General features: G+C 38.8%; 1 protein-coding gene across 2 annotated transcripts in view; it reads right to left on the reverse strand.

Moving 5' to 3' along the window:
* The window catches only part of CACNA1D (calcium voltage-gated channel subunit alpha1 D), a 419,514-nt gene that overhangs the window by 302,842 nt on the left and 93,574 nt on the right, over positions 1–23,098 (reverse strand). For both annotated transcript variants that reach the window (XM_045024186.1, XM_045024187.1), the window contains exons 2-3: positions 22,539–22,857; positions 19,282–19,387 (exon numbers count right to left, since the gene is read on the reverse strand). In XM_045024186.1, coding sequence (XP_044880121.1) covers positions 19,282–19,387; positions 22,539–22,857 — 425 coding nt within the window. The remainder of the gene's footprint in view (positions 1–19,281; positions 19,388–22,538; positions 22,858–23,098) is intronic.

Raw genomic sequence — 23,098 nt, forward strand, 5'->3', positions numbered from 1 at the left:
TGAAATATATACATAAATATATTTAATATTGAAAGAGTTTAGCTCTCCTGGATAGTATGAAATAAACACTGAGGAGTCAGTCATATTGAAAGTGCATGTGCAGAATTACCTGTAAGAAGATTTCCAGCCAGCCTGGTTTCACAAGACCTGGGCGGCTCAAGGGGACATGCTATGGCCATTGAACCTGAGCTACATCCAGGCAGCATAACCCTACCATTGGCAGAAATCTGAAAAAGATCTGTAGCCATGTTGTTACTACCTGCCTCTGTCAAGATTTTTTGTTTGTTTGTTCCTGGAAAATGTAATATGAGTACAGAAGACAATTCAGAAGGGGATCAAACTATTTTCAAAAAGAAAATTATTTATATATGTGTATGCTTGCTGCACGGTGCTTGGGGGTTTGGGTTTGGGAGAGTGCAGAGCAGTGAGGAGGCAGGTGGGGTGGAGGAGTGGGGAGGAATAGAGGAGAAGGGATTAGAGACTGCAGTGAGGAGATGGGGGATTATGAGGAGGGGAAAAGACTGAGCTAGCATTTCAGGAACCCTGAAAGTAATGCAAATTTCAACCTCTGAAAATCAGGAAAAAAAGTTCAGGTACATGCTACCAACATGTGGGGCTGGGGGCAGGCTGGAGTGGGATTAAGGGGATCGTCTTAGACGGGGAGGGAATTGGGGAGGCAAGCAGTATGGCTCAGGAGGCCTGTCTGAAGCAGAGGCTGGAGGCATAGTGAGGATGCAGTGCCCAGCTCAGTGTACAACCTGGGCTACCTAACAAAGGCAGCATGAAACCCTCCAGTAAGCTGCTGCCTGTGATGTAAATACAGAACAGCAGAAGGCACCAGACAGAAAAGAGAAACTTATTGTAAACTAATGTCTTCATGGGATGGAATGAGAAGGGGAGAGTTATCCTTAAATGTTGGAAGGGTGGATGGGACCGGGGGGAGCAAAGTTAAGGCCGCAGTGCTATGTACCTTAACTCTGTTTCCTGAATTTCTGAAGTTTAAGTTTGAAACACCTTAAGTCTTTATCTCCAGGTTTTCAGAGGTTTGAGTTTTGCTTAACTTGACATTATAGAAGGGCACAAGATACTATTAGGCAACCTTAATTCTGCATTAATGAAGTTTTTTGTCAGCGAATCGATCTGGGATTTAGATTTCACTCCACCCCTAAAACTTAGAAAAAATAGTTTGATCAACTGTTCAGTTTTAAATTATATGATTGCCAAAATAATAAAATAGAATAACAACCACTGACAAGATTTTAAACATTGCATTTTAGGCCTAACGTACTTGACAACATAATTTTATATGTAATTTCTGTAGATGAATATTATGAATATTTTGTATGGTTATTCATATATAGTTAAAATACATTTGTATAAAGGAAGGTTTTTATTTAACAGTGAAGTTTATCATTCCTGTATTTCCTTCCAGCAACACCAAATTCACTTTGGCAAACCATCAAAATTAAAAGAAAAATCTTGACACTTAGCTTCACCTACTAATTACAGTGTTTAAATTTCTCAAAGTATTTTAAAAAATAACTTTTTTGCCCTTTTTAGAGTCATGACTACTTTTAGAGTTTCCATAAAAACAATGTTGCAAGCAGACTACAAAACAACAGCTCAGTACAAACACAATGTTCTATTTTAAGCTGAGGAAAACAGTATTTTAAAATAGCATAACTAACATCAAGTGCTTGATTCTACCCTTTTGAAAATGTGTGTGTGTCCAAGTTGAAAAGGTCTCAAGTAACTATGCACAGTTAGGACAGCAGAACATAAACCAGATTTAGTCCTTTGAACAGAGAATGCCAAAGCACTCCTCTAATTTTATTACAATTATTTCAAGTGATACATTGCAAACTATGTAGTCTGAATTGCTTTACTATGGTTGCTAGGTGTATCAGATTATGTGTTATGGCTCTGAACTAAAATAATTAACTAATCCTTTATACTCTACTTGATATCTACATAGTTCAAAAGATGCAGGTATCAATTTCTCAACGCAGTGTTACATTATCACACTTACTGATGCTTATACATCTTGATCCAACTACTAATGAAATCAATGGAACTCTTTCCATTGATTTCAATGGGTTTCGGATCAAACCCATAGTTTTCATGATTGAAAAAAACTTTTAAAAATCTAATTCTATTAATATCAGAAGAAAAATAGGTGTTAACGAAAAAGAACAAAATGTTTCAAAGTTCAGCCATTTTGGCAGTTAGCTTAAGAACACATTTAGCAAGCATTTGGCTCTACTTTACAAGTTGAGGAATGAACACAACTTTATCATCAAAACCACATCATAATAAAGAGGTTGGGATCCCCAGAAAAGTATGGCAGCAAAAAGATGCAGTTTAATAAACTAGAGTTCAATAGTTCTCCCCAAGACTGAAATCATTCAGATTTTCTAAACCAACTTTTTTTTGTATAATCAGTATAATGCATTATTATCAATGCGGATAGTCCTTGGGACCTTTTTCCAAAGTACAGACCACTATGACTTACACTAAATCAGTGATTTGGTTAGTGGGTAGCAGTAGTAACCTTCAATTATTGTGTAGATCACCACTAGAGGGACACATGAAACATTTAACTAGCATATTACAAAAAAGTAATATACAACTGATGAAGTCTTGATCATATCGCTACTTACACAGGATTAAATTCATCTTTGTGCAGACCTCCAGTACAAGGCTAATGCAACACCTAAGCCCTATTTTAAAGGCTGATCTGGGACTTAACAGATGTGCTGGCCTTGTGGTGGCCTTCTGCACAAGGGTGAATTTAATTCTTGCTTAGCAGTGCTTTCCAGTGGGAGCACATCACACCTGTGTTCCAAAGTCTGCACCGGTTTCCATTCAGCTCCAGGAGAAAATTAAGGGTTGGTTTTGATTTATTAAGCCATTTATGGATTAGTTCCTCTGTACCATTCCAAGCCCCTCTTTCTTTGTATTATAGCTAGTCACTTGAGATCAACCAGAAGGTTCAGCTTGACAGTGCCTGAATCCGTTTTTCTAGGAGTTGGAGCCAGGCATTCTTGGTAAACAGCTCTCAACACTGAAAGTTTTTCTCCTTTTATCTGCCAGAGGCTGAATTTGTTGATATTTAGGGCATGCTGCAAGGCTTATCTATTCTCCCAGTCTTTTGCAGAGAGTAAGATAGGAAAGAATGAAGTTTTTCAAGAGGAAGGGGGTAAGTCTTTAGTTTTGGATGACACTGTGTCAATCTTGATTTTTTTTAAAAAAGTTTTTAAATTAATGTATACATTAATACCATTAATATAAGGTCCTAGAAGCTAAGATGGATTCATACTGAAGATGGAAATAAAGACCTGAAAGGAACAAAGTATGCTAATCACCAACTCTACAAGAAGTCAAAGTCAAAAATTAAATGCCAATAGGCTTATTTTAGGAATATGAAAACAAGAAAAAACACTTGAATTACATAATTAATTATCTAGAAAGCCAAGCTCAAGATACTATGTTCATATTTTTGGCCTGCCTTAAAAAGGGTAAGAACTCTTCAGACATCTATATCCTGCTCCATTTTGGAGGGTGTTGTAACACGTAATTCATTACAATCTGTAAAGCACTGGACCACACTAATGAGGATTGGTCAAACTCTTCAGGAGCTGTGTGGGAGTTAGAAGCTTACATGTAAGGCACCACAAATATGCAAAGGTTAATTAGCATTTTATTGTGAGGATAGTCGATCAGTTTAATTTCAGACACAATTTTCAGTTCAAGAGCTATTTTTTATATGTCACACTTTGACATTCTTTAATATTTCTTCACACATTTTATGGAATTTGCTCTTCATTTCTGAGCTGACAAGGCTGTAAAACCCCATTTCTTGTGAAGCATTTAGAAATTTTAAATCACTGATAAGCTGGTACATTGTTAAAATGTTAAAGATTCTGAAAGCCTCTTTTAACTAATGCAACTTCATCTGCAATGTGCATATATGTACAGAACCTTGACCCCTTCAAAAGAGAATGTGTCTCAAAACAGATTAAGCCCTTTGAATCATATTACATCACTCCAAAAGTCAAGACACGTGCACAAGACTCTCACTTTTTCATTTTTAGTAAAAAAATATTTCACCATAAACCTAAAAATGCATGTGCTCAAATTAATGTTCACTGTTGGGTTTCTTGCACTCACTGCACCCCAAAATACATAACATGTGTCAGGCATAGGAGCAAATTAGACTGAGAGAGGGTTTGTAGTGTTATGGGTCCATAGAGTGTCTATGCTAAATACATGGCCTACAGCCATCTAAATTCTGCCCCGAATGCCCCACCTCTGTGGTTTGCATACAGTAAATATAATGGAATATAATCCCACAGATTCTGGAGAAAGCAGGATAAGAAAGCAAGTCTTGCACCCTGAAGTTTCCCTTTTGATTGCCCCTTCTCCACATATTCAGAAGGTTACATATAATTTACAATATAAGTATAGCTGCGATTTTAGGGCCAACCCTTAGTCCTGCTCCCTACTCAGTGCTGACCCAGCTGGTGCTGTCTGACACACTGAGTACTATTTGTTCAATGAGGAAGAAACTCCTACTCAAGGCAAATGTGAGCCCAAAACATGCTAACCCCTACCCAAAGGGAGTACACAGCTTCTCCATTGGTCCTGGGAAATGACTTAGCAAAGATATGAAATAGGCACACTGCCTCCCTGACTTTGCCGTGGAGAGGCCAGACAGATCTCCTTAACTGAGTGATAACAGATTGGGCCAATCAAGAGGCCATGCTCACCTTAGGAAATATTAGGATATTCAATTGGGTGAGGGACGGAACCCATACAGAAAAAAATCCACACACACACACACACACACCCCAACAAGGCAAGCCACACCTCACCACTCCCCAAAAGATAACGGGTATTTTGGAGGGATGGGGACTCCAGTTCAAAAACGCCACTCCTGGCTCTTCCTCCCCACCCCCACATGATACCTCCATAGGTATCACAGAAGACTCAGAGCTTGGTAGCCTCCCTGACCTCAGCACAGGACAGAGAGATGAAAGAAGCAAAGTGACACCCAGAATGGGGAGAGCTCATTTCAATGAGGACCTGGACCAATCTGTTGAAGATTGGACACGCAGTCGGAGCTGCTTGATGTGGTAGTTAATGGCTTACATAACCCTTACTCCTGTATAATCAAGGGCCAGACCTTGTCCCTTAACAATCAATTGTTTGAAATTTCATAATGATAAAAAATCAAGACAAAAATACAAAAATATATATTTTCATATACATGCTGTAAAATGGCCACACACAACAGATTTTTTTTTACTATCTTCACCTCTTTAGTTAAAAATATTTTTATGGATTTAGACCATTTTTTTCTTTCTTTTTTTCTGTGTGTATAAGGAAAGAGTTTATACTGAAAAATGTTCCTTACATATCTATAACTCCTAATTATCTGGTCTAATAACTAGATTTTATCCATATTATTCTCTAGCATGCACTTGGACACACATGACTGTTTCTCACTCCTCCTTAATTTATAGCTAGAGCTTAAATTTTTAAATATTAATCTTGGAAAAAGTATAAAAAAAACAAATCCAAGCAATGAATTTTCAAGATATAAAACATAATTGTTCCTTATTGAAGGGAATTCAAATTCCTTTTGACTCTGAGTACCAAATCTGCCCTATTCCGCTGTAAAAGCAAAATTGGAGACACAATTAAGAACACTTTTCACAGTTACTACTTTTGCAAGTTACAGCATGCAAACAGAAACAAAGATACTGTATTTTTTAAAAATAAAGAGAGGGAATTTAGATTAGCATTTGTAAAAGCAAAATCTTGCCATCCATAAAGTATGCTGCATTGGTCATGTAAATGGCTTCTGATGCATGGGCCACTGATCAATTCTTCAGTGTCACCACCTTGCCCCAAGAAACCATCTATATAAGCTAAATAGAGAGAGTTCTTCAAAGTGCATAGATACACATACACAAAATAGACTATAATGTTTGTTGCATTTGTAACGTATTCCTTAGCATTAAAGACATTTGTACATATTTGCAGATGCTTTTGAAGGCGATTGCTGCATCCTTAGCAACCTACAGAAACTAGCACTTATTTAACCATTAAAACAACTATTGTATAGGAGTCTTTAAGCAAAGATAGAGATGCCTTAATCCATCTCTTTATCATTCATGTCCTCCCACACATCCTCAGACCAACCTAACACCTATCATTTTCTTAACTTGTTCCTAGTGACTAATCTGCCCAGAGGCCATCTACTAACATTCGTATTTTGTTTCCTCATCTCGTGCATAAAGTTTAGAAAAGGCAAATCTAAAGTGCCTGCATCACATATTATTTAACCCTACAAAAGATCTGCTTCATTCACAACACACCAGCTAGTGACAGGCCGTCAGAATCACCTGTTAATCTTTATGCAATATATTTGTCCTGGAACTCAACGGAGTACATTCAAGGCAGAACAATCCAAGACAGATATATCTTTGCTTCAAAAATGGATTAAGTTCATCCCATGGCAGCTAATTTGCAAGTGACCTTCCTTGATTATCTCTTAAAGCAAGATTCTTAAGAACATCAAAACTAGTGTTTCTCTGTAGTTGCTCTTCCAAACTCGGTCTCTATTAGCCTTCTTAGCTGTTGTGCTCTTTCTGTTGCCTTCTGAAACAGCCTCATTAACAGTGTGGATCAGATATATTTTATGTTTAAAAATTTGGCAAAAAAAGATGCTAGGTGCCTATACTCCTTAATATTCAGATCCACGCTAGACTAACAAGTTCATCTGAGTGATTAAAATATAGTGGGTATGCAGAGTTTTTGCATTAAATTCTTAATAAAGGTCATGAACTGAAGCCAGCAGACACAATATCCTATTTATTCCATGACTGGAACACCTGGGGACTGATTCTCCATTGTCTTGCAGATTGGGTGCTGTCATTAACATCTGTGCAAAGTGGGTGTAAAACATTCCTAAATGTGAATTCTCCACTCATCCCACAGCCTGAAATAGTGTTTTTACACATATTTTGCACAAGTATATATGATGACAGAAAATGCAGGGCAACAGAGACTCAGGCCACTAGCATATGGAGAGGAATGACCTTCATATTAGTACACCAACCTCTTTTTCAATTAGGAACACAAATATGAGACTATGACCCAGATCCACAAAGGTACTTCAGCACCTAACCCTTAGACTTGGGCGTTTATGTCTCAGTGTTGGGCTCCACTGTGATCTACGATGACATCAATAAGTAGTTAACTACTGCCAAAAGAATGCTTGTGGGTCTGAATAAAAATACAGTATTTCGAGCCTTAAATCAATGTCCATGACAGCTAAAATCAGATCATATATCATGCCCATTGTACCCACATTACTTTACGGTTCTGAAACTTGGGACTGACAAGACATCTGGAGCAAAAGCTGCAAACTGTTTGAACTGAGGTGCCTGCATCATATCCTAGGTATGACAAGGCTAAACAGGCTAAGAAATGACAACTTCCATAGAAGACTGAAAGTGCAGTGCGTGACTAGAATCATCAAAAGGCGTCAACCACAATGGTTTGCCCATGTTGATACAATAGCCCTATACCGATTGCCTAAAATTGTTCTCTATGGAAGAGTGCATGGAGAGAGAAGCTGTGGACATGCAAGGAGACAGCGGTATAACACAGTATATAATACTACCCATATGACACCTCACCAGGCTCAAACAGCAGCTCAAGACATGGATGGACTCTGCTCATAATCTCAGCCCTACCCACTTTAATGTTGGGAAAAGGAAATGATAATGAATCTTTCATTCCCCCAGCTATTCACGCATGTCCAAATACTATTTAGGTTTTGAACCTGCACTGTACATAGACATAGTTATTCCATGACTGGAACACTCAACCATGTTGAGTCTTACTGGAGTAGTCCACAATCCATCCATCACAAAATGCTAAATCAGGGTCTAAGACATTACCCAGTCTTTACTAAGACAAATACCTTATTCAGGCAAAACTGACTGTGCTTTTGGTTAGTCATGTGTATGTTTGGCTGACTGATCTAATCCTGTTTTGGGAATCCCTGAAGTTCCACTGGTAACTAGGGTTTGGCCTGTACAGCCATTCCATGAGTTCCTGTATGGAGACACAATTATGTCACCGCTGTATGGACCATCCAGTACAATGATCTTCAGGACTATTGCCACAACCTAAGATCTGTCAGAAAGCTCCACTTAGTAAGTTCTTAAATAATTTCCTAAGCCTGGCAAGCTCCTGAAGAGTTTGTTTCCTTCTAGGGGAGTCTCCTCTCTGGAGATCCCACTAGGAGAGAAACACTGTCAACAGGGCTTCAACAAGCAAAACTGCTGCTTGTGGGGAGTTCTGCTGTCCGAGACCCCCAGAACCTGAGACTGGATGACAAGGGATGGATCACATGATATTACTCAGTTCTGTTCATTCCCTGTGAAGCACCTGGCACTGGCCACTCTCAGAGACAGGATACTGGGCTAGATGGACCATTGATCTGACCCAGTATGGCACTCTTATGTTCCTATGAGTAAGGACCAAGGGTTTGAAATCACACTCATCTGTTTGAGATTGTATATGTTAAGAGAATAAAGTAACCTAATACATATGTAAAATGATTTTGTCAGATCAATAGTATTATTGCCACAAGGGCTTCTATAAATACCAATTGTCATGTGGTCTTGCTGAAACAGCCTTCTGTGGTACCATTCCCAACCAGCTGGACAGTTCGCTTGAGCATATTTGCGAACACCCAAAGCAACATGCTATTTTTGTTAACCGAAATGCCAATTTCTGCTGGAATGTTGACTGCCAATGGCCAGAGATGTCTGTTCTGGCTTCCTGGGCATAGCACCTGTCTAGGCAAGTGGCTAAACTCCCCACTACACATTCTGGGGCTTTCATCCTGCAGAGTAGCAAGTACTGGATTAACATTTCAAATGTAAACACCGTATGGAAGCTGACTGCGTCTTCTGAGACTTCTAACATTAATTCCCCCAAATTTACTTGCCTGCTGCTGTTTACCTAGATGTCACTGTTGTTGCTGGGTGACTATGGGAACTGTGGCTATTCCTCCTTCTGTTTTTATATTGCCTCTACCAGTCATTTTCACTTCACCAAAATTTGCTGCCAAAACATTTTGCATCTTGAAAAACTGAAATGAAGCCTTTGGTAATGCACTGAATGCTGAATTTGTGGGGTTCAGCACCCAACCAGCCAAACCCTGCTCATTAAGAGCAATATCAGAAGCTGTCTGTTAAGTTTAAAGAGCTCGTACTGTACATCAATCTAAGATACTTACATGGTCCCATTACCGTGGTATCTGAGCACATCAAGATCTTTAATGTGTTTATCCTCACACCACCTCTCAGAGGTAGGAAAATACTATTATCCCCATATTACAAATGGGGGAGAGGCTAAGTGACTTGCCCAAGGTCACATAGGAAGACTATAGCAAAGCAAGGAATTGAATCCTCAAGTCTCAAACTAGCACCTTACCCACTGGACCATCCTTCCTCCCATTGCACTACTCCACAGTGTTCCTTAACTACCCTTATTCAAAGTTATCTATTGGATAGAGGAAAGATCTCCCTCTTTCTTTAGCTAGTAAAATAAATTTCCCCTCCGGTAACAATAAAATGTGTTTTGGGAAATATTTCATTTATTTTTAGTAACATTTCCATTATAAAAATTGTCTGTGTTATGGAAGCCAAGTCAGACAGCAATTAGATCATCCAAACTGGATTACTACAACACACTCTATTTGGTTCTACTCTTGGGAAGCCTCCTCAAGCCTCATCTGTGCAGAACCCAGGAACCTGTCTTCTGGGTGGGATGAGTTAACATGAAAACAGGGCACCTGTGATCTGTACAATGCACTAGCTGACTTCCTATTCAGTTCCAGGTGCAATTCAAGGCATTAGTGGCAATCTTTTAAACACTATCTGGTCTGACCCTCCGTTGTTGTGAAACCTCTTCCTTTTCTATTTCATGCCCCAAGAGTTGAGGTCCTTCCCACTGTTGGTATCTGGAGCTAGCAACATTGCTTTAGTTTAGGAAGTCAGTGGCAAGGCATTCTCAGCTGAAAGCACTCGCATTTGGAGCTTGTGTGACCCACAGACCTCCTGGGTGTGGTCTTCTTTCCCATCTAGTGGCACTGAGACCACTTAGAGAGAGCTAAATGAGACTGCTCTAGAACCTGAGCCTTTTAGCTCATGTGGTAGAGGCCCATGCACTAAGCTCCAGAGGCCCCACGTTCGATGATGACCAGGATTTGTCAGTTTTACACTTCCTTGCCTTGACTGTCCGTCAGAACCCAAGCAGCATGAATTTCAGCTGATGCTGCAAAGCTTTTAGGCTCAATCAGCTTTGAGTTCAATATCACTGTGTTTTTGTTTCTATTCTGATTTTTTTTAATTTGTTTTTGGCTAGCTTGCCTTAGGTTAGGTGAAGGGTAGAACTGCTTGTGTGTTCTGAGCTAACAATTTTTATATTTTTAATAATAAATGCACAGGACCTAAGCACTGTTGATATGGACACTATGTGACATTAAATAAATAAATTACACAACCTCATCTACCTCATTATCACATAATGAATTTCTGAGGTAACATGGGGTAGGATTTGCAGAAAAACTCATCACTCGCTTAACTCTGCTGTCCTGGAAGTCATTGGAAAAACATCCACTGAATTCAGTGGGAGCAGAGTTAGACCGATACTGAATGCTTATGAAAATCTCACACCAGATACCAACTATACAAGGTTTTAATAAACACAGCACTCTCACCTGGAAAATATTTCAATCTAGTGCTGATCACTGAACTTGAGTGTAATGTGCTCCTTGCAAGAAACATTCTTTAACAAATAGATAGCCACGTTCGGCACCAACTCAAGTTTTGGAGAGGTTTTACAGAGTAGCCCCATACTGAATAAATTGCAATCCAGTCTTAACATGACATAGGCAAATGGGAATGTGATAGAATTCTCCAGTTTACAAAAACCTCTGAGGTCGGAAAATGCTTCAGAACCATAGTTTAAGAACGTTTTATTTATGCAGCAATTGAAATCACTGTTTTCTCAGGGAGTAAAGCTATATGAACTAGTGTTTATGTCACATTTACCTGCGTTAACATTGGCTGGTAAATTGACAAATTACATTGTTGCATATGTTCTGTAAAATGATTTGATAATCTTGGGTTATATATATTTTACATAATGCATGCACATTAAACTACGTGCACATCAACTTCTTTTTAAAATAGTTCCCTTGCAGAAATGCCTCCTACTGAGGAGTCCTTACAGCTTTGCAAAAGGTTACTTACTGATGCATATTGTCCCTGTTTATAACTATCAAATGACATTTTTACCATTGCTTTTAGAAAAGGAAGTCAGGTTGCTCTGTCAGTCAAACAGCTATTGCAAGTTTTGCTTATGTCAGAAAAGATGACAGAGTAATCAATGCACTGAAAAGATATCGCAACAAAAAACTTATCAAAACTATCTCAACCACACACAAAAAAAGTAACGAGGAGAGATTTCAAAGCCTACTTGATGTTAAGCTTGTTTTTAAAGGAAAAAAAGACATTTTGCAAAGCTGTAAGGGTTCCTCAGTTGGTTTTCAAAACTAAACTACTGACTTTCTCTCAAACCCTTCTGTGTACTCATAGAGTAAGCTGTAAATACATTTTCACTTTCTTTAACTGTCATTGATAAGAAGATGGCATATCAGGTACAATTATATCTTATATTTTGAATGCTTTTTCAAATTAAACATATTGAGATTTTTCTTTATTATAAAGAACATTAGTCAACAACTACACTACCTGTATTTTACACTTTGGCTAAAAACTTACTGAAGGATTAGATACAATAAATAAAGTTTTAATTTCTCTGACGTGTTTATCTGTTTGCTAAGTAGCTCATATTATTTCCAGTAGAATCCAATCAATCCTTGTCTTTCCTGCATACTGATTAGTTGTCTGGCTTTTATGCTATAGATTGCACTAATTCTAAAGAGTGTGCTTGAACTGAGAATCTGAATGTGGGACATATTGAAACAAAAAGATAAAAAATGTATATGACGTGGAGCACAGGCAGATGAGGGTGGGGTTGAGCACAGGGACTTTTGAACCAAAAGGACAGGTATAGCAAAGACAATAAATATATGGTGTTCAATTCTTTAAAAAAAAACAGAAAAAATTAGCCATTAAACAAATGCATCCTCAGAGGCTTTTTTTATAGGAATGCTTTAAAAATTAATAATGGTATATACTGATTAGTTTCAGACTTTTATTAGAAGTTCATTGTGGATATATCATGCGGCCTGGGGATTGAATGACTTGTTAGATTACTACTGGGATCAAGGACCGACACCTCTTGGTCACAAGTTCAGTTAGGTCTACAAAGTGTAGTCTTCTGCAGTGGTGAGTTGGAGCCAGTTCCCACCGGTTCACAAGAACCGGTTGTTAAAATTAGACGCCGGTGTAGAACCGGCTGTTAAGGGGCGGGCGGGCGGGTAGGCAAACAACTCCGGTCTGCGGGCCAGATCCGGCCCGTGGGACCGTCCTGTCCCCCACCTGAGCTCCGAGGAGTCCCAGCTGGGGAGGCCGAGGCTCCCCCGGCCACTCCCCCGCTTCCACCCCTGCAGAGCCGCAGCATGCCAACCCGCCGGCAGCTGGGCAGTTCAGCTCCCGAGTCTTGCTGCTTTGAGCAGCCGCCGGCAAGGTAACGGGTGGGGGAGGGAGGCTGCGAGCTCCAGGGTCTCCTAGGGGGTGGCAAGTGGGGCAATTTGCCCCAGGCCCCAGGCCCTGGCTGCAAGGGCCCCCAGCCCCATGAGGATGTCTCTGGGGCTGAGCTCCTCCTGCTCAGAGCTGACAGGCCAAGTGGCAGGAGCTCAGCAACTCTCCAACGTTTTGGCAGGTGTAAGAAAATCATCAACAGCTACCTCGCAATTATTGGGGGGGAAGAAGATTATTTTTCTCCTGTGTATCAATCACTGAACTGTTCTTCACCAATCCCTGATAAGCCCCTGATCCAGTCTTCTGACCCCACAAATCATCTTGGTTTGGCTCATTAGGACTTATTTTCCCCAGGAACACACGATTAATATTGTAAGAAACATGTAAAAATGTTTTTTTTATTGTTAAGTATGATTCCCAATGACTCAATGCATTGCCATTTCTTATGGAGAAACATACAAAAAATACATACTGTGGAACATCCCTTAAATCAGAACTTTTTACAGGGAACCAGTTGTTAAGATTTTGGCAGCTCATCACTGGTCTTCTGCATTCCAAAAAAATGCCATGAAATGTACTGTGTAGTTGACATTCCAACATCACACTACTGGAATGGGCTTGCCTATGGGGAACTGACTGTGCCTCCTAGATCTGCCCAAGGAAGGGACCTCCTTTCTCTCACACAAACAATAGGAAGGTGACTGAGCCATTTCCATGGCAGTGTCATCCACTCTGGCTCCTCCAACCCTGTATGACTGGCTGTGCCAAGACACTGCAAGACAGGGGATGTATGCTGTCCTTTCTTCAGTCCTAATGGGGATTCTCCCAAAAAAGCAACACAGGCTGGGGAGGCATTATCTTTCCTGTAGAACCCCCTCCTTTTAAGAGGATCCCCAGAGGCAGCTGTGGCCAGAGCTGCCAGGGACACAGAGTTAATGAACACATACGAGGGCCTCTGTGCAGATGGCTCTAGCACTTGGTGATCTGCTATAGTCCATGTGAAGTCCTAACAATCCTTGAGATTCTTGATTGGGCCTCACAGCCTATTCCCTGGAGACATCAATCCCACCAATGAAACAATGTGTGGGGTTTAAACACAGGAGGGGCCATCCAGCCCAGCATAAGCAAAGTCCAGATTCCTTGTACATGGTATTGACTAGTTCAGTACAGGTTCATGTTTATTATTCCTAACTTATTCCTAGGAAAGAACAACAAGAAGAGCCTCATAGGAATCCCTGCACAGTGGGAAAAAGGCAGACTTATTTACACCAGCCTGCCAGCACATTTCAGAGTGAGAAGCAGAGCACAATAATCAGAGAGAAGCACTGCCCAAGCAAGATAAGGAAAGTTCCCATACCACAGGGGGAACACAAGATGGGGAGAGAAGACAAAACAGGGGTAAACAGGAAGGGAAAAAAGATGATGCAGTGGGGTAGTATGAAGGAGGAAAGAAAAGAAGAGAAACTGAGTGGGAAGGGATGAGGTAGAGCAAAGAAGACAGGAGGAGAAGGCAAACAAAGGGGAAGAAGAGGAAAAATAGAGGAAAGTGATAGGGCAGAGATAACATATCAAGAAGAGAAGAACTGGTGTGGTAAGCACAAAGAAAGACATGAAGGGTAATAACATAACACAGAACGGCAGCAAAACTGAAAAGAGAAGAGAAAAGAAAGAAACAGAAGAAAGATACAGGGAGGAAATCCATCGGGCCAGAAACAGTGCCTCATAGCAGCCACTGACAGGAGACAGTGCTAGATGAAGGTACTTGGAAGACTCAAAGCACCTGAAATACCAGAGGGAAGGAGAAAGAAATCACTTTAAAGTCTGAATGGAGTAGTGAGCTTATGCTCAAAAAGTCCAACCCAGAATGTACCGGCCCAGTGTTCCTGCTACAGGATAGTAATGATTCCCACAGAAGTCAATAGGGATTTCTTGTATCAACTGGAAGAACTGAGCCCAAACTGAATGTTAGGTTTTCAGTTTCTGCTCAGTCAGTGGGAGTTTTCATTGAGTGAGGACTATTTAAAAACATAACAAAGACTTCATGATTTGGTTCAATAACTAGTTTTCAAGAATATCATTTGTCATTGTAAGAATGGTCTGCAATACATTTCAGGCAGTTCAGACAAGCATGAGCACATTGCTCCATTCAGGTAGAGGAGACTCCCCCACTGGCATACATCAAAACGGCTCAGTCAGAGGAAGGAAAAAATTTCAAAAAGGCTCAAACATGCATGTACCTGCTCAGTGCAAGATTGTCAGATTGGTGAGCAGCCAAGCACAGCCCTACCTGACAATTCAATTCTCCACTGCCTGCTTTGCCTGAAACACATTGCTCCCTTCTTTATTCTATGTCCTCCAGGCCTAGTAGGCAGTGAAGTATCAATATCTAAAGGGAGAGGAAGTACCATCAAGAGAACCCTAGTGGAAGAACATGGTCATACTGCCTTCCCAGTCCCTATAGCTAGGGAAAGAGAAGAGAGGGCAAAAGCCTCCTCTTTCCCACTCAGGAGACAAGAAAAAGAGAGGATAAAGAGAGCAATACACACAGAGGAGCACACTGGACTCATCACAGCAGCCATGGACAGGGAATTTATGTTTACTAGACATCTATCAACCAAGGAGATGCATAAGATTGGACTCCCCCACAGTGTAAGAAGAAAGAACCTGAGCTATCCATTCCCAACATCAAGAAGGGGAGTGTGCTGGGCTTAGAGCCTCTAACACTACACAACAACCTTCCCTTCTTCCTTTTGATTTACTCAATGTGTTAGTTCTTTACAATGTATTTCATAGTAGACAGGTGGCCATATCACAAAAACCATAACCACCACCACCGACACCTTTGATGGCTGTCTCAGCAGACACAAGTAACTGAATGTGCACAGATAATGAACAACCCTCTCATCCTTAGAGCAAAGAAGACAGGAGGAGAAGGCAAACAAAGGGGAAGAAGAGGAAAAATAGAGGAAAGTGATAGGGCAGAGATAACATATCAAGAAGAGAAGAACTGGTGTGGTAAGCACAAAGAAAGAGACATGAAGGGTAATAACATAACACAGAACGGCAGCAAAACTGAAAAGAGAAGAGAAAAGAAAGAAACTTGTCCATATTAATTTTTTCTTAAATTACTGCATTGTTACAATAAAAATGGTGCAAAACCCCAAGAAAATAACTTCCTGAAGTTTGAGAGTTGAAAATTAACTCACTTGACTCACTTCCAAAATCTAAGACATGAGCTATTTTTAAAGTTTATTAATGTACATATATTTGAGCCATTAATACTGTTAGTCATATCCATTTCTATTTGCCCTGTGATGCCTTTTGTATATTTGTAATCAAATTAATTTGTCATAAAATGTATTTTATAATGAATATTGTGATGTATAATTGATTTTGTTGACTGTTTTCAATGGAGAATGAGTTGCGCAATATATTTTTGCAAGTTAAGTCAGCAATAGAGAACTGAAAAAGCATTCTTCATCAAAGGGACTCACCAATAGCTCAGCCAGTTGTGTGATCTAATACTTCACTGACTGAGCTATAAGCAAGGATTTACTCTCAGAATTTGTCTCCTGGACCACACAACTGGGTCTTGGAAAGCCACAGGAAGGGAGCTCTTCTATTACAGAACGTCTATTCTGCATGTCTAAAGTGGATAGAAGGCTCTGCTGCAGATTTCCCAAAGTTAGCAGGAGAAAAACATCTCTCCTGCATACCTCCTAAGATGTGCAGGATGGGAGAGCCTCCCAATGTCCTACTGCTCATCTGGGATAGACTCCTTTTCCAGTTCACCATTAACCACTGCCCCACCTCTGTTTCCCCCATCCTCAACCAGTGCTCCCTAGCTAGGTTTTCAACTTCATAACCATAAGCATATGTTTGATATGCTTACATTTTTATGTATATAAACACTGCAAATATATACATATATACGTACATATATATTCATTTTACTCAATGGAGCAACACTGATTTACACCAGCTGACAACCCAGTTCTCTATTTTAAAATGTTATACAAATTTAGAGCTATAAAATTTCTGCCTTTACAATTTTCTTACGTTTTAAATGACTACGATTTTTAGTGATGTGTGTACGTGTTTATTTCATTTTTAACTGCATTTATAAATTAAAGTTTATAGATAATCTGAAAGCATATGAGATATTAGGACAGCCACTGACCAAACACAGTTTCTACTGGAATATCAGACTAACATGAGCACAGAGGAACAGAAGCTGGTGGAACTCAGGCATAGTTGAAGAAGGGGGCAATAACAGTTCTATAACATAAGCTCTACTTCTTCCATAATACCACAGAACTCCCTCTATCTCACATCAATGAGTTCAGGGTCCCAGGGTCAGCAAGGGGCTGACAGGCAGTAGCCACCCTTCATGATAGGTTCTAGTGTGAGCCTAGAGGATTTCCAGGAAGATACCTACATGCAGCTCCTGTACTTTGCCTCCATCCACATTTAGAGGAAAAATCGGGCTGTACTGGGCAGAAGAGTCAATAGATGCAGGATTCCACAGAAAAAGACATGCCAGTCCATTTCAAGACGTACAGCTACCACCATGAAAACAGCCAATCCACTTTGATTCCAATCTATTTATTTTATTTGATCATATATATAATACAGATAAAATATGTGCCTTCCCTTTTATCTGACTTACTCTGACCCGGTATCAAAAAAATGCTGTCAAAATAAAAACACTAGATTAAATTCTGCTCTGGAGTTACTCAGAATTTACACAAATATAACACAGAGCAGAATGTGAATAGGAGAGTGATCAAGATGTAGAATTTGTTGATGTATATTAAAGGAGTCCAAAAAAAGCCTCTCTAAAAGGCTAAAAAATGAATATGAATCTCTGTATTAAAGACTATAATTTATTTCTGCTTAAAACAATATGGCTATATGAGTTAAAAAAACTGGAAAGCAATAAAGAAATAAGCACACACTTTAATCCTAAATGTTAACACATTATAAAATTAGGTCAGAAAGATCTGAGTTCAGCTTTTGTAAAAGCTATTGCTTAAAAACCCACCAAACTATAAAATTATTAGCCTCTGACACACAAATATTTTACCCTTTTCATGTGATGCTCTATGAAAGTAGTTATTAACAGAGACCTTCTGATGGATTGACAGCTATGGAGATTTCTGCCCTGAATTTCTCAGAGAAAAAACAGATTGTTGATTGGCTCAGATATTCAGCTGCATAAATTGTTCTTTACATTGACCTGAATTAGTCTGCCTTTTGCCAGTGTTTTTATTGTCTATATTTGTTTAATCTTGTACCCTTGGTAAACAAAAATGCACAAAATGAATCAATGTATAAGAATTATCATCTACAGTAAAATAAACAAGATTACAAATTATAACCTGAACAAATGTCTTCATTCATGTAAGGCTATGCATTAACCCAGATTTTCCACACAAAAATAATCCCACATTATCTGTTTACTAGTTTGGGTCCAATTCTGTGTTGCGGCTATTGTTTGGGGGTTTTGGTTTGTTTTTTTTACACACACAAATCTCCCATGAGGATTTGGAGTGTGCAAAGACCATACAGTCAGGACCTGAACTCTTCCAGCTTCTCAAATGTATCATAAATGTTAAAGGTATTATTCAATGTAAACAATGGAATTAGCCCAATGCAATCCAATATTAATACTGGATACAATATGTATTACAAATACTATTATAAAATATATTCTTGCAATTACATTGTAATTTTAAAATTAATATAGATTTGTGATAAACAATAAAACACAACTGTAGTAAATTATTTTTAATCCTAGATATACTCTGCTGTACATGATACACTTTTCACATTGCAACCCAAGTTAGAAATCTCTGTTATAGCAACAGCAGTCTCTTTTTTTTTTTAAACTCAGCTTTAAAGAACATAAACGTTCCTTTAGAATGTCTTCATTAAAACAACACTTCCTCCTTACAACATTTTATCTTTCTCCATTAGGGCTGTGTTCTAATTATATAATAACTATACAACAACGATCATTGTATAAATTCTTGTCTTGGACTAGTCTATTATAAAGAAAAATCCTCAACTAATATAAACCCTAAAATATGGCTAAGAATTTAGCATTAAAATCTGAAAACACTTGAAACTAATATACCAGGAAGCACAGTATGACTTCAAGAGGACTGATTTCAGAAAGCTAAAGAGCAAAAAACCAGCAAAGTAATTTTAATCTAAACAACAGTAACAGACAATTAAATTACATTCGTTTATATGTAACACTATCGTCAACATTGTCCCACGATTTTATAATTTTCGTCAATTCTCTTTTTACAGCAGATACTACAGAACGCATATTGAAATTGACAACCAAAGCAGTGAAATATTTCAAAGACATTTTGTTTCAGAGTATCACTAAATGCCATTTTTTCTAACTAAAGCTATTATCCATACTGACAACTGCTCCCTAATATCAGCAGTTAATTGTCAAAGTATATAATAAACCAACATAAATCTAGAAAGGAAATCCAAGAATACTTACCAAGTTATGATTAGTTGAATTAGAATCATCTTCTGGGAATGGGATGTAAACAGCTAAGGCCACACAATTGGCAAAAATAGCCAGTAGTATAAATATGTCAAATGGTCTGAAAAATCTTGTTAAGGAATACATGGATTCTGAATATATACATAACTTCAGTCTCGTTCTGCTTTTGATTTCTACATCTTGTACTCACATTTTATTTTAAAATAAGTGTGATTTTTTCATTACAATCTTTTGAGTGATGACTTTGACAACCAATTCTTCCTCAGCGTCAATTATATCACCATACCCTTTTGTTTTCGATCACAATGACATTGAAATGCCCTCTTTTCTTCTATGACAAGGAGCATAGCTACATTCATTCTGCCACACAGTATTTTATATTAAATTCTGAGATGTAAATCTAATCACACAATATTAAATCAATAAGTTGGCCATTGGATTATATGGTATACTTGCAAATCTATGCACACGCACCTCCCATTAACCTTAATGGAAATTACATGCATCAAGGGGAGAATAAACCACACAGGGTGAAAATTGTAGTAGGGGACAAGGAAGGTCCTAGTGAAGCAGAACTTCAGCAGTTTTGTAGTGTGAGGGCTGAAAGCTGTGGCATGAGTATGCAGGAAGGTTCTGCACCTGTCTCACGTCTGTAACTGCTGCCTTCTGTATCAGGTCTGCCTCAGTCAGGGCTTGGAGATAAGGGTTTAAATAAGCAGAGCCAGGATGGAATAGGGACATGGTCACTTGCTCTGCAATTACATAGACCCAGTGGCTATAAACTTCCATGTAGAGGATATTCAGGAATTGCAGCCACTATCCTAGTCCAAGAGCTGAAATAGCAACAACAGGTAGCCAATCCCAGTCCCACTGGGAACACGATTCCTCTTCCCCAAGAAATAAAAAAACTTTTGAAGTTCACCCACACACTGCTCATTTACCCTGCCTGTGCACAGAATTTGGGTAGAGAAGCAAGCTATTTCACTTGTATTTATTTAGAGACATATACTATCCTCAACGAAATGCACAACTATCACTGATTTCTATCTATGGGAATTTTGTATGTGCATCACGGGCAGTATATTGAAAATGGTCTTAATTACCTTAGAGGCATAATCTCAGCAGATGAAATTCAATGCTATGCAGAGAGCCAGCACAAGGACTAGGCATACTTTAAAACCACATAAGCCCTATTTTGCTGGCTTTCTTCACAGGAGAAAATTCATCCATCCTGAACAACAGACTTTATGTTTGCAACTCCCATTAAGGTCAATGGTTGTTCTTTTATGTACAGTAGATCTCAACATACAAAGTAAGAACATACATTATCTAAATCTGCATTTTCCTGCTAGCTGAAATGAGAGTATATCAATTTGCATTTTAGTAAGTTACAACTTTGTTTTATGATGTAGTGCTACTGGGTCCAAATTCTGCTCTCAGTTATTCTACTCAGCCTGAGAGAGACCAACTCATTGGAGTTTCTCTCACTTTATACCAGTGTAAATGAGAGCAGAATTTGGCCCACTAAATCTAACTTGTAATTAAATTATGTTTAAAAAATAACACAAAAGAACATCTTTATAAAAGAGAGTAGCACTGGCCATTGCCAAATGTTTTATATTAACAGCTCTCAGCTGGAGGGTCTGTTTGAAGTAACACATTTATTTTGGCATTTAACAATCTACTTGCTAGCATAGTCATTTGCTATTAAAGGGAAATTATCTAGGATGACAGGCCAAAATTTTACATCCCCTCCCCAGGACTCCCGCCAAAATGATATTATGTTTCAAAACGTTACTTGAGATATATGAAAAATACATACTCTCAACTCTTCAAAAGAAGTTTTAAAATCCCAGCCCCAACCTACCACCATTGAACCAAGAAAAAACAACCAAAACAAAAACATATAAGCCATTGTGAATATATGCTAGCAATTCTGCTCTCTCATCTATGACTATATTGGGAACATATCCAAATATGTGTTTTGGCTGTCGATATGTCTTAAAAGTTCAGATGAATCATGTACTGCAGACTACTTGTATGTGCTCAGAGTGAATCTGCAGCTTGGCTCCTAATGTCTCCCTACTTCTCCAGTAGGTAAGCATTAGTTTGAAAGGACTTCTGCATCTGGCTCACTGGGCCTAGCAGTAATGTAGCAAATTGCCATGCAGAAGATCTAGGCTTCACTTCTTGCTCCTTGGGCAAACAGGCTTGGGAGAGCTATAGGGCAATAGCCTGTGGAGAGGAAATACTTCATATTACTGAAGCAATTATTTATCTGCCAATTAGAAAGAAGCATTGACAGGTTTTGGCCCATCAAGTCTCCCTTCATCAGAATATAACGGTTGCAACCTGGGGATTTGATGGAGGGATGTGAAGTAGACAAAAGTGAGTGGAAGGGTGGGGGGATAGGAGATGTTATCTTGGCTTCAACAGAAGAGTAAAAAATTCCACGTGGCAGGTGAGGAAGGAAGGGACTATCTGGATCACCAGATGCATCAGTCAGCCTGGGGCAAAGTGAATAAGAAATTTATTTAATTTAAAAAAAAATATGTAACCATATAACTACCTTTTACAAGGGCATGTCCAGAATATTCTCTAGGGACAAAATGATTTGAGAGTGTTTTTTCCTGGGGCAAAATAGCTGGAAAACATACCAAAGCTGCGACCTTGCTTTTCTCTGTACATTTATGTTTCATATATTTAGGGAATATTTAATTTAATTAGGGAAATGAAATTCCATGTAATGATGACAGATTAAGGGATATAGTCTCATTTTGATGAGCAGGGATCTAAGTATGTAACTACCATTAACATCAATGGGTTATACATGTACATATATTTGCATCAACATGTGTTATCTCCTCAACAGTTAAAAATGCTTCCACTGCCAGGAACACTATTATTTTAATATACAATTTCTTAACTGTAAAAGAAAACCTAAAACCTAAAATATTACAATACATTGTTTAAACCAATTACTTTTTTTTACCTACACACATATGTATATGAAAATTAATTTCATACTTTTAAAAATGCAAAGACTGTGAGACTGCTATTTATTATAAATAAAATACTAAATGTAACCTCAAATCCAATACCATGTAACTTTACAACAAAAGAATTTAAATACTGTTCTGCTCCTGTTCCAAGGCCTCATTGCTTTTTTGTGCTGTCCTAGACAATCTCTCTGACACATTTGGAATATTGAAAGAACAGATGGTAAAAACAAAATGTCATCAAAAGGATACTTCCATTCTACTAGACTAATGCAGGCTCTTCGTATTGGGTTATTGAGGGATAAACAGAAAAGGGCACGGGGTGGCCGACTGTTAGATGTATTACCCTGTTTTTTGCTCTTGGCATATTGCTGGCGTTTTCTTTGGGACAGAGATCCTACAGGTTGGGCTGTGGTGGTGCTCATAGTTTGGGCAGCCTTGGCTTGTCTAGCAGCATCAATTGCAGCTTGCCAAGATAGAACAGTTTGCTTGGATGGCGCTGAACTGTTTGACTGAATAGTTGGTCCGTCACCAGGGAGAGGAATTCTGGTACTACTTGCATAGTTTGCCTCTGCAGAAGAAAAAAAAGTCATTTAGTTTTAGGTTTTTTACATTCAAATATAAACATTCTGAATCATTTATCAAATTAGAAATATTCTTGTCAAGAAGTTAAATCCTTCACCTTTCTGCATTCTTAAAAAAGGAAACTATATGGACACTTCCCTCCAATTAAAATTCAATAGCCTTTGCTGATAAACACTTGCGAAAACATCAGTATCCTCCACATTATAAACTGACACACTGAAAACCCT

Source organism: Mauremys mutica, chromosome 7 (assembly GCF_020497125.1).
Source record: "Mauremys mutica isolate MM-2020 ecotype Southern chromosome 7, ASM2049712v1, whole genome shotgun sequence".
NCBI classification, from domain to species: Eukaryota; Metazoa; Chordata; order Testudines; family Geoemydidae; genus Mauremys; species Mauremys mutica.